Source organism: Rhipicephalus sanguineus, chromosome 4 (genome assembly GCF_013339695.2).
Source record: "Rhipicephalus sanguineus isolate Rsan-2018 chromosome 4, BIME_Rsan_1.4, whole genome shotgun sequence".
In the NCBI taxonomy this organism is placed as follows: domain Eukaryota; kingdom Metazoa; phylum Arthropoda; class Arachnida; order Ixodida; family Ixodidae; genus Rhipicephalus; species Rhipicephalus sanguineus.
In genome coordinates this window covers 203,936,846-203,949,651 of record NC_051179.1, presented here as the reverse complement: position 1 = coordinate 203,949,651, position 12,806 = coordinate 203,936,846, and the positions used below count along the sequence as shown (strand labels likewise).

General features: G+C 50.3%; 1 protein-coding gene across 2 annotated transcripts in view; it reads left to right on the top strand.

Moving 5' to 3' along the window:
- Window positions 1-12,403, top strand: part of LOC119391042 (lysosomal-associated transmembrane protein 4B) — a 570,375-nt gene extending 557,972 nt beyond the window's left edge. For both annotated transcript variants that reach the window (XM_049415030.1, XM_037658739.2), the window contains 2 exons: window positions 11,760-11,813; window positions 12,268-12,403. In XM_049415030.1, the coding sequence (XP_049270987.1) occupies window positions 11,760-11,813; window positions 12,268-12,351 (138 nt within the window). In that variant the 3' untranslated portion in view covers window positions 12,352-12,403. The remainder of the gene's footprint in view (window positions 1-11,759; window positions 11,814-12,267) is intronic.
- The last annotated feature ends 403 nt before the right edge of the window (window positions 12,404-12,806 follow it).

Below are 12,806 nucleotides of genomic sequence, written 5' to 3'. Positions count from 1 at the left end.
ATATATATATATACATACATATATATATATATATATAATATATATATATATATATATATATATATATATATATATATATATATATATATATTGTTACGCGCACAGTAAAGTTCTAAAGGGGACGCTTAATGAGTACAGAGGCACAAAAGACCATGGTGATATCAGGAGCAGCGTCGTCGTAACTATGCATATATATATATATATATATATACATATATATATATATATATATTGTAATGACGAAGAACGACACCGGGGCTCTGGCGCGAGAGCAGGTTGCGCGAAGAAGAGAAGAACGAGGGTCAGAATAAGAACAGCCGGCCCACGAACGGGCGTTGTCTCTTGTTTCTCTGTTTCTTCATCACAATGGCGCAGTCTACGAACTATCAACCGTAAGTGCGCCCTCTGGCTCATCGGCGCTGCGGACCTTCCCTCCAAGGAACGATTATGCAGCCCGTCTCGCTACTCCTGCCGGAAGCACCTGTGCCACCATTCAAGGACGGCGTCCAGGCCTCCTCAGTGGCTCAAGGGCAGGCTTTCCCCAACGCCGCCACGACAGTACACGGCCTACCGTTGCCTGGGAATGCCCTCCACGCTTCCCGCAGCGACAACGGCTTACTCGGTGCTCCATCGGCACCCGAGCCGCTTAGGGGTGCTGTCCAAGCTCCCTCGGACGAGGGTCCCTCCTCTGTGAGTACACCGATTGCGTCCAACTCCTCGGACGTCACCACTGGCTCCACGCGCGGCTCGCCCGAGAGCGCCGCCGAGCTTTCCGCCACCATCGCGCGACTCCGAGTCACGGTGAACGCCTTGGCAGCGTCGATCTCCGTGCTGTGCCCTACCGCCTTGCCAGCACTGCACTCGCTCAATGCCGCGTTGGCCGCCGCCGCCTCGCAAGACCATGAAGAGAGCTCACCCGAGAGCCGCAGAGAGCTGCGGTATGCCCTCACGCAGCTCTCTTACCAACTGGCCTGCTTGCCGTCGGCTCACTCTGGATTTTCTCCTGGCATGTTACCATCGCCGGCTTCCTGCGAAATACCGGAGTTCCGCGGCTTTCAGGACCACGTCGGTAATTGGGTGGCGACCGTCAACGCTGTGGGAGCACGCGAGGCCTGGACAGACCAGCAGAAATGGTGGGTGGCGATCGACCACCTTCCCGATGCCGCCAAGGCATGGCATGCCTACGAAGGCGTCCGGCAAGGATCTTGGCCGGAATGGTCAGCCAAGCTGATGAGTCTTTTTCGCCCGCTATCTCATGCCTGCGACCACCTAGCTCAAGATCCACTGTCAACCCCGGATGGGAGCTGTCAGACCCACAGCCTAGACAGTGCAGCTCAAGCCTCTACCACCCTGCCCTCCCTCAATGACCGAGATCCTGAAGGGCATCATCCCGACGGTGCAGGTGCGCCTTGCACCGGCGTGCTCACTCTCAGGTACCGAGTTCCTGAAGAGAACTGCCGTGATGATACAGCTGTGTCCGGCACCTCATTCACAGCAAGCTTTGCGGAACGCACCACCACAGACACTGACGCAATCCGCAAGGCGGGCGTCGCAATCCAGACCTCAGACTCCGCGTCTGGACACACCTCACGACATACCTTGCTCCAGACCAAGACTACCTGCGGGCCACCGAAGCCGGTGACGGGGACACCAAGCTCATCATCACTTGGAAACGTGGAGACTCCGGCTCCTCTAATGCCTGACACGCGTGCAGTCCAGAAACCGAACGAGCCCATGACAGCAGATGGTCACGTTGCGCCGAATGGGAACCGGGGAGACCCCCCGGAGGCCGGGAGGCCCATGGAGGCCGGGGAGACCAACACGGCTGCAGACATTGAAGACGTGCCTCTGCTATCGAAGTGTTACGCTCCCGCGACGCCAGCGCAAGACGTTTCCTTGCACACACATCTGCCACCTCTGTGCGACGCTAAAGTTATGGAGACTGATGACTCGGCAGCGCTGAACCTTCTCCCAAGGTCGCGCAACAAGGGTCATCCACTAGCGTCATTTCCTGCCGCTGAGCCTGTTAAGTCACAGCGTGACCAAGGTCTTCAACAACCACCCCGACACAGCCAATGTCGCCCTCCGGAATGCTCGGCAGCTCGGCAGGACAAGTCGCGGCGTATACAACACCGACCACCACGACACAGTCAATGCCGCCCGCCTGAACTACGTTTCGCACCTCATCAAACCACGTCACTGCGTGGCCGAGATCGGCCACCTAGATGCAGCCAGTGCCGCCCACCAGAGACACTGTCGGCAGCTGCGGGGCTCTGGCGACACCGGGGCTCTGGCGCGAGAGCAGGTTGCGCGAAGAAGAGAAGAACGAGGGTCAGAATAAGAACAGCCGGCCCACGAACGGGCGTTGTCTCTTGTTTCTCTGTTTCTTCATCACAATATATATATATATATATATATACAGCCTGTCCCAGCTATCACGCAGCACGATTTAAAAAAAGAGGAACGGGGTTACGCGAAGCAAACCTACTGCACATTTTTCCTAGCACACTGGAGTAGCCACTGCTATTTTTTCGTTAATGAGGTTTGATTAATGAGGTTTTTGTAACTCGACAAGTACTCACCTAATTGTGAAAATGTCAATGAGGTGTATGTAGGCGTGTTGAAAGGGCATCTAACTGCGCTGCTTTCAACAATGTGCGAATTGCGCACTCACTTTTGCCGGTTGATCAACAAAGCCCACGCGGTTTCTGACTAACGTGTCGCTGCTGCACCATATATATATATATATATATATATATATATATATATATATATATATATATATATATATATATATATATATATATATATATATATGGTAGAGCAGTGACACGTTAGTCACAAACCTGAGGCAAACAAGCAAGGTGAGCTTGATCTGTTCATATAGCTTGATGACCCATGGCTTTGGCTCGCGAACACAATGCGGAGGGCAATCGAGTGAGCATCGAATATTTGGCTCATTGAATCGGTAAGCAGAACTGTAATGCGAAAAGCGCTTGTTAGTATTGAAGTCTTCTTCCTCGCTGTTTTCATTCGCTCTGTTGTACATTGCTGCTAACATGGGTACCTGTTCCGGGAAAGTCGGCAGTTTAGACGAAATGCATGTGTCCATGCCTGAACTTCTTTCTTAGTGTTTACTCTTTCAACTGCGTGAAGTGGCGTTGCTGCAAGAAAGGCAGTGTGTCATCGGCTCATATTCCCGATGAAGTTACCTATGCTGATCAGGAAAGCAGCGTACACTAAAGAACGTGTTGAAAGGGTGTCGTTTCACCTCACAAAAATATAGTCCTGATATCTTCCATGCTTCTCGATTACATTATCGCTGCGCGCCCGGCACTTCCAGATCACGAATGGCATGCACGTTATGAGCGTGAAACAGCATTCTTCGTAGCAAAGTGGCGAGCGCCGAGAATTCAATAAAGGAAACTCAAGCTAGCAGCAAAGCAGCTGGTGGAAGATCTCTCCGTCGTTGCCATGGCAACGGCGCGCGGCCGTGCTTTGTCGCGCTTCCGCGTCTGCTTGCCTACCGTTTCGCCGTCTGTTCCGCGCACACCGGTCCCCGCCGCCGTCGCCGCCGGCCTGCACCAGTCAGCGAAGGGCGAGGGGGGAGGGGGGGCACTTGCTGAAGGCCTTGACTGTCTGACAAAGGGACCTATTTTTCTTATTCTTCTCGGTAAAACGCCCCCTCCCTCGAACTTTTGGGAGGGGAGGCGGGCCCCTGGGGCATACCCCCTAGCTACAGGCCTGAGCTCTGGACTCCTAGGTGGCCCCGGTGGGTCTGTGAAACTTCTTCCGAAGTACCACGGCCCGTACCGTGTGCTCCAGCAAGCCTCGTACTTAATATACGTTGTCAAGTTGCTTTAGACTTATTGTAATCAAATAACTAGGCATGAGATTGTGCATATGGACCTGATAAAGCTTCATTGTCACTGTGCGGCTGTCCGTAATTAGCCAGGGTGGCTCTGTTTCGGAGGGGTAGTAAATGTAATGCAAAATTACACCATCTCCCGCTAAAGGGGACCTTGAGGCGATGCGAAGCCGGAGCACTTGCACGATCGCGTTCCGTTGGCGTTCGTTGGGCATGCTACCGACCTCGCGTCGTGGAACGCGAAGAGGGACGCTACGCGCGTCGTATCTTCCATCTATCCTGGCCGTTAATTCTCACAGGGCGAGCGGGGAACGCGGTCGACAGGCGGGCGAGAGGGGGGCAGCGTAGGAGAGGAGAGAGAAGGGGAGGGGACGCGCATGCGCTCGAGCTCATGGCGGCGTTGCGCAGGAGAGAATTTCGGCATGTCTAGCCCGCGTTTCAGAGGAAGAGTGGAAAGGGGGAGGGGAGAGGGGTATGGGAGAGGGGAAGGGGAGAGGGAAGGTGGGGATGGAAAGTGGAGAGGGGAAGGGGAGAGGGTGAGTGGCGAGGAGGTGTGTGGAGAGGGTATGCGCATGCGCAGTAAGGGTGGTCACGCCGCACACCACCACCACCGGATTGAGCTCGGCTTTAAGAGACTTCGCATCTAAAAGAGCGGCTCTACTTCCAGAAGCAGAGAACGCTGCTCCCTTCGAAAAAAGTCGACGATTCGACAATACAAGCTTTGCGTGTTGTACTATTCCTGGTTACGTTTCTGCGTCTTCTCTAATAGTAGAGTACTTCTTCAAAACGTTTCATTATATTGTAAATGGCTGCCCTCATGCTTGCCTTGGTTTCGTGGCGTATTACCTTCTTATGGCTGAGATTAACTAAAATCTGGTAACGGCGTTACGCGAAGCAAACCTACTGCATATTGTTGCGTGGTAATAAATAATAAAACATCAGAAGTTTACTTGCTCCATTTACAGAAGCCAAACCGAAACTGCAGCAAATATCCTGGGTGAAATGGTCCAGCGAGAAAACAAGCGACTAAATCTTCAGCAGCGTTGCACTAGTAATAATAATTGCTGGATTTCCTGTCGGACATCGTCCGACAGGAAATCCAGCAGTCCCTGGGCGTCCCTGAGTCAGCGCAGCCGCAGCTGCAAGCAATGACCTATGCTGCTGCAGCCCGACGCAACGCCCCCCCTGCTCGACCACGCCAAGACGCCGCGCCGCCCCAGCAGTTCCGCCGCGAGGCACCACCGCCGTCACCACCGACGTCATACCGGTAGCTATCAAAGGCAGTAATCCACTATTCCACAACAGAAAAGGAGTGCCTGGACATCATCTGGGCTACATCGAAGTTTCGCCCCTACCTCTACGGCAGGCCCTTCAAAGTTGTGAGCGACCATCACGCCTTGTGTTTGCTAGCTAACTAGAAGGACCCTTCAGGTCGCCTCGCACGGTGGAGCCTAAGACTTCAAGAGTTTGACATTACCGTCGTGTACAAGTCCGGAAGGAAACACACCGACGCCGACTGCCTGTCTCGTGCCCCCGTCGACCCACCACCGCACGACGACCCGGATGATGACAACTTCTTGGGAACCATAAGTGCCGACGACTTCGTTGAACGACAGCAAGCCGACCTGGAACTCAAGGGCCTTGTGGAATACCTCAAGGGTAGGACCGCCGTTGTTCCGAAAGTATTCAGGCGGGGATTGGCGTCATTTCTCTTGAAAAACAACGTCCTCGTAAAAAAGAACTTCTCTCCGGCCCGGGCCAACTACCTTATCGTTGTAACTTCGGCACTGCGACCAGAAGTTCTGCAGGCCCTGCACGACGAGCGGACGGCTGGCCACCTCGGCTTTTCCCGCACGCTCGCGAGGATAAAGGAAAAATACTACTGGCCACGCCTTCCTGCCGACGTCGCCCACTACGTTAAGACTTGCCGAGATTGCCAGCGACGGTAGACACCGCCGACTAGGCCAGCGGGACTTCTGCAGCCAATTGAACCACCTCACCGGCCGTTCCAGCAAATCGGAATGGACCTACTGGGGCCGTTCCCGACTTCGACCTCCGGCGACAAGTAGATCATCGTAACAACTGAATACCTCACCCGCTACGCCGAGACAAAGGCAGTGCCGCCGAGGTAGCCAAGTTCTTCGTGGAGAACATCGTCTTGCGTCATGGCGCCCCAGAGGTCCTCATCACAGACAGAGGTACCGTCTTTACTGCGGAACTAACTCAGGCGATCTTCAAATACAGCGAGACGAGCCACCCCCGCACCACCGCCTACCACCCACAGACTAATGGCGTCACCGAGCGTCTAAATAAGACCATCGCCGACGTGCTGGCCATGTACGTCGACGTTGAGCACAAGAAGTGGGACGCCGTCCTTCCGTACGTGACCTTCGCTTACAACACCGCCGTCCAAGAAACGACGCAGATGACGCCGTACATGTTGGTCTACGGAACAAGCCCGGCGACGACGCTCGACGCCATGCTACCGAACGTCACCGACGAAGAAAACCTCGACGCCTCCGCTTACTTACAACGTGCCGAAGAAGCTCGACCGCTCGCCCGCCTGTGCATCAAGACCCAGCAGTACACCGACAGCCGTCGCTACAATCTTCGACGACGGCTCGTGGAATACCAGCCCGGCGACCGTGTTTGGGTTTGGACGCCGATTCGCCGACGTGGGCTTAGTGAAAAACTCCTTCGGCGATACTTCGGGCCATGCAAGGTTCTTCGACGTCTTGGCGCGGTCGACTACGAGGTCATCCCGGACGGCATTACAAACTCCCAGCGACGCCGCGCACGACCTGAAGTCGTCCATGTCGTGCGCCTTAAGGCGTTTTTTGTGCGTTAGCGAACCTGGGGACTATTTTTTTCCTTTGTTATTGTAATTTATTTATGTATGCACTTATTTTTTTTCTCTGTTCTTTCACAAGCATCGGGACGATGCTTTTTCAGAGGGGGGCAATGCCACGCCCACTTCTTGTTTTATTTTGATGTGTTCGGGTTTGACCAGCAAGGACGGTTATCAACGCTCGACGCTGTCCGCGAAGCAGTGTTCGAGAAGCTTCCCGATTGTACTAGATCGTTTTGTTAAGATTGCGCGCCGCACGCGAATGTTCCAGCTTTGTCTAGAGATATCGCCGCCACCAGCGATATCGCTGGAAAGTTCGATAGCGCCTGTATAAAAGCCGACGCGCTTGACCATTTGTCAGTTGATCGACGGTCGACGCTCTGTTCGCCGCTATCAGTTTATTGCTGTAGCTGGAGTTTCATTTTCCCGGCCACAAGTTCGGCCTAATAAAGAGTTTCATCTCGGACGTGCTGACTGCTGCCTTCGTCGACGCCACGACCACGTGACAATATGATCACGAAACAGCCAGTCAGACATATGTTCTACCAAAATATGTAAAGGTGGTCACGTGATTAAAAGCACGTAACATAACGCAACAACTAGTCACGCGAATAAAGTCACGTAACTATAATCACGTGACATAGATCACATCACTAATCACGGGACATGTTCCCGCTAAAACCACGTAACATCAACCTACGTGGCATGTTTGAAAACCACGTAACAACTATAGTCACGTGACTAAAATCACTTTGCATTAGTATGAACCGGCCGATACTGGAGTAGGATAGCGAAGCCTAACCATAGTTAGTACTAATAGCAAAAACTTCGCAAGTCTAGCAAAATCTTGACATCACTAGCAAAACTTGAGCAATATAGTTCGAACGCTGTTGGTACCAGCGTTGCGCCACGTGCAAACTGCGCTTTTCTTTATCTCTTTTTTTTTTAATGCGAAGCATTTCTTAGCGAACTTCTGCGACTTTGAGCGTATCTATCTATCTATCTATCTATCTATCTATCTATCTATCTATCTATCTATCTATCTATCTATCTATCTATCTATCTATCTATCTATCTATCTATCTATCTATCTATCTATCCAGCCGCCTACGACTTTGTGCTCTCCTGGCCGTTTCTTTAATAGGATTTACACCTAAATTAGTATGGCGAAACATGACTTTATGACGAACATAAATGACAGGTCATAATATGATAATTATAATAGCCATGTCATGAACAACATGATTTACATCCCACGGTTTTGGTGCTCTTGCGGCCGTTTCGTTAGTTTGCTATATACCAAAATTGCCATGGCGTGACAAGAGTGTATGACGAATGTAAGTGACAGGTCCTAACGTGCAAATCATGACACGCATGTCATGCACAGCATGACTTACGTACCGCGCTTATGGTGCGCTGGCGGCCGTTTCGCTAGCCTGATATACAACAAAATCGGTATCTCGCGACGTAACTGTGTGACAAACATAAATACCAGGAATTAACATGAAAACCATGACACGCATGTCATGTACATCATGACTTACGTGCCACGCTCATGGTGCGCTGGCGGCCGTTTCGCTAGCTTGATATAAACCAAAATTGGTATTGCGCGACGTCTCTGGGGCGAACATAAATAACAGGTGGTAACACGAAAATCATGCCATGCATGTCATGTACGTATGATTTAGACGCCACGCTCATGGTGCACTCGCGGCCATTTTGTTAACCTGATATATACCTAAATTGGTATGGCATGACAGGAGTGCCGAAGATAAAAAAATTCGGCAGATCCCACGTATCGTGGGAGTCGATGTTATGCGAAGCATGCGGCGGATATGTGGCTGTGGCGTAACTTTTTTTTACTGAGCGACACGTTACAAAATGACGCTAAAGATTTGTATAGATTTTATACGCACACTTATATATGTTGAAGAGCCGCATATGTGTTATATAACGAGTTGTTTACGGTTGGGTAACGCTGCCAATGGCAACGGGGGCATTACCAACACCAGAAGCGGTTAGCTGACATGTAGTGCTTATACGTGTCCCGAGAACGCACGCACGTTTCACGAACCCGGGTGCATGTGTGGAAGAAGTTCTGGACAGTTCTTGAACAAGGGCATCATCACCGTGATCAGTGAGCACCAGCAGCTGGTCATGACTTGTTATAGGATCCGGTCGTGATCGTGGTGACGAGGGGTGCATGTATCGTGAAGTATGTGGTATAATAGAGCTGTTGGAATTCGTGGATGCCTTGGTCATTTCGTCGACAAATTGTCTGTCGATAGAGCCGGCGACATGTCGGAACCTGAAGCCACCCTTCGCGTTGATGAGGCCGTCGAGGCTGGTAGGCCTGGATAGTGCTACGTAGACCAACATCAGTGGATGGCGTTTGTCGTATTCGTAGACTACCTGGGCGTATGTGGCCTACGTAGCCTAGTCTTCAAAGCGGCTGTCAATGAGTCTGGCATCACCCTCGGTCAGCATGAGGCCATCGCCCAGCCTCGTAAGAAATGAAGAGGACACTGCGTCGTTCTAGTGGGCGAAGTGCGCTTTACGGTGCGGTGATGTGGATATCATATGTAACTTTCGTTAATGTATTCCTCTGGGGTAGAGCAATGCTTCAATATAGCTTGCTGAATCATAGGAATACAAACGTAATGTTTATTAGACTGCTATAAAATTGGAGCCAACACTGGAACTTCAGACGTTAATCTGATATGACGCCTGTATCGCAGGAGTACACGTCGTAGGAGTATCACGTAGTGTTTATTGCTTTCTTAGAAAATTAGATAGCCAGCACCACAACCACAATTGACGTTGCACCGATATTACGCCCGCGTGGGCTCCTTTTCCAAACTAATTTATAGACCTGGCGTGGCTCAGTGGTAGAATACCTGATTGCCACGCAGAATGCTTGGGTTCGATTCCTGCTGGGATCCTAATTTTTATTCCTTCCATTCGTTGAGTCAACGCTGCCGATGTTGGTTTTCCTTAACGCTCTAGCATTTAAGTTATCAATGTCTGTTCTCGCTGTTCTTGGGGAGATATAAACTGTCAATCACCTGTGGCGCATACCCGTACACCCTGGCCCGTGGTAAACGGGTATGTGCCACACGTGTCTAATGGAAAGGGTTTGACGACGTACGCGACAGAAATTTAACGTTATTCATGTCATGACCCGGCAGTCATATTCGTCAAATCCTCTTACCCTCCCATGCAAATTTTGGTGTACACCAAATTAAGGAGGCGATCATGAGAGCACCCAGACGTAGGCGGCTAGATAGATAGATAGATAGATAGATATATACGTAGATAGAAACGCTCAAAGTGTCAGAGGTTCGCTAAGAAATGCTTCGCATTTAATAGCAGGTCACGCATCCTATATGTGTGCAGAATATATGTTTCATTGGCATGGCATATACCAGATTGTACACGCATGCATGTATGACAATCTCGCGATATATGGCGAACTAGATGTCTCGACATGAATGACTTCATTAGCCTTAGTGACAAACAAGACGATGGATGCAGCTATATGTTGGCTGCTTCGCATTACATCGATTCCCACACTGCGTGGAGTCTGCCGATTTTTTTTTGTCTTGTTTGTACTGGCCGCGACGGCGCGGTTTGAATGTATGACTTCGAACAAATCTGCATGCCAGCATATATCCACTGTGGCAACTAGGTGGGTTTCAGGGTCGCGTATACAACAATCTATTCGCCTTTATTGTATATTAACAGTCTATTCGCGTTTATTCTATTTTCAGAAACACTGAGAAGAAACGCGAGATTGGCCTCCGTAGCGTGCCAAGTGCTTAAGAAAATAAATTGTATGCTGCGCATTTTATTGTGAGCTTGAGAAACGAAACGAATGTTGTTCAAACTAAATTCCCTTAAATAAAATGCTTTAAAGAAGAAGGTTACTGAACATTAATCAGTTTTTAAACAAATGCGTGCCTTTACTTATGCTGCTTATTCAGCTATATAAAACGAAGTCTCTGTGAGCGACTATAACACGTGGCTTGGCACTTTCACCCAATTGTGCAATGTCGTGGGTTTGCAAAATGAGGCCAATAAAATTAGGAAAGTCAATCTCGAGCATGCATTTCTGCAACAACACGACCATCATAGTTTAAGACGGCAGTATTTCTCAAAATTAGCCTCAGCGATTCAAAACACTAGAGCGACCGAAGGCATTTTCGCCAACATTAAAAGGAACCAGGGGAGGCCAACGGCAGTAGGATCGGATGAAAAATATTGAAGGGGCCGGAGACGAGAGGAAGGGCAGGACGCCCTTTCCAGATTCCGTCGTCTCGATGGAGGAACAAGCCACTGGGATACAAAACTGCCGATTCACTGTTGAGCACCCGCCCGCTCGTCGTATGGGTGGTCGTTATCAGTCGGCGATTGCCGGTTCGCGCTCGGTGGTGAAAGCCGACATTGTCGTCTGTCCTTGTGGGCGCTACGCTGTCGGCGTCATCGCGAATTTCGAATCTTCAAGGTCTGTACGCCACGTGGTGTGAAAAACTGTGAACTAAAAGCGATGTCCCGAATTGCTGGGTATGTCGTCTAACGACCACATACCGCCTTACCTGGCCAAGCCGCTCGTACGCAGTAGCTAAGCCACGTCCACCGACGGACACTTCGCGCGCAACCACCGGTCTATAGTGCATAGCCTGGCTGCGTACTCCCAAGGAGGAAGCCGCGCCTCTTGAGTTAGACGTGTCGGTTGACGGGGAGTACGAGCAGAAACGGGTGTGTGCGCCACTGTGCCAAGGTTTGCGCGACTTAGTGCAAACTGCCCGCAATTTTTGCGGCCGGAGAAGCGCGTCACCTTCCGCGTATTTTCACGAGGTCATAAGAGCACTCAGAGTGCGACCTGAGCCAAACTATGTTTTTATGGCGCAACCGTTCAGTGTCGGTTACTACAGTCGTACGGCAATGAGAAATTACACTGCCGTTCCAGGTTGAAAACATCGCATTATACGCTTTGAGGTCATCCTATATGTGAAATATAAAGTGATGAAGTGAAAATTTCAGGTGCTGACTGATATCGCATTGCTGGGAGCTGCCTTGGTCCTGTTCAGCTTGCAGGTATGAAAGATAACCAGTTTTGATCAGTGTGAGCAGTTCTCTAAGGCCTAGATAAGTTTCCATTGCTTCGCTGCCTGATAAACCTTTTTCAAACGTGAAAAAAAAGCGGGAAAGCCTCAACGAATTACGAAAGAAATGCTCTGAGCCATGGTATCGAGCCCAATTTTCCTGTGCCTGGAATGCCAGTAATACTAGATTATTAAACACTAATGGCGCTGAAAGAATAAACCAGACAAGAGAACGACGGACAAAGAAAGGTGGCAGACACAACGACTTGCCCTCTTGACTGGCTTTTTCTTTCAGCGTTACGCACCAACTAACCCATACTTCAACCTTACTGCAATACTTATTCGCGCGTTCATTTAAACAGCTATGCTCCCCAAATGAGGGTTACCGAGGACTTATCGTGAACGTTTTTTCAAAACTATATTGAACTGTTTTTTTTTTTTTGCAGGTTTACTTCATACTGGTCGTCTTCTCGCATTACCAGAACATGAAGAGTTCGGCTCGCCAATTATCTGTTGTTATAAAAATGTGAACGGTTGAACGAAGATCTGTACTGGGAAATAAATACACAAATAAAGAAATAAACATAAATATATAATCTGCACATACGCCTTCTTTGTCGCTTCATCCAATCACTTCGAAATGACGCTTTCTTCAATTGCATGGCATGAACAGGTACTTTTGGTGCTGACGCTTCTTTTCAGAGGTTCGTCCATGGCCACAAGCCGCAAAGAATGGGGCTCTTCAATTTTCCACTTCTGGCTACCCGTCGGCTGCCAGAGCCAGCCAGGGCGCGTTCGTTTTTCTCGGGTTGCTCCGCCCCCCCCCCCCCCTCGCGCGCGGCGCACTTCCAGTCGGCGTTCGTTTTTGGCAGTGCACTTTTAGGGGCGAAGCTCCTCAGGGTGTGGGCCTGTCCCTCCTTTGTAGTATGTAGTATGTAGCCACGCATACTGGGATGTATCCACTCCATGTGATAAAGATGATGAC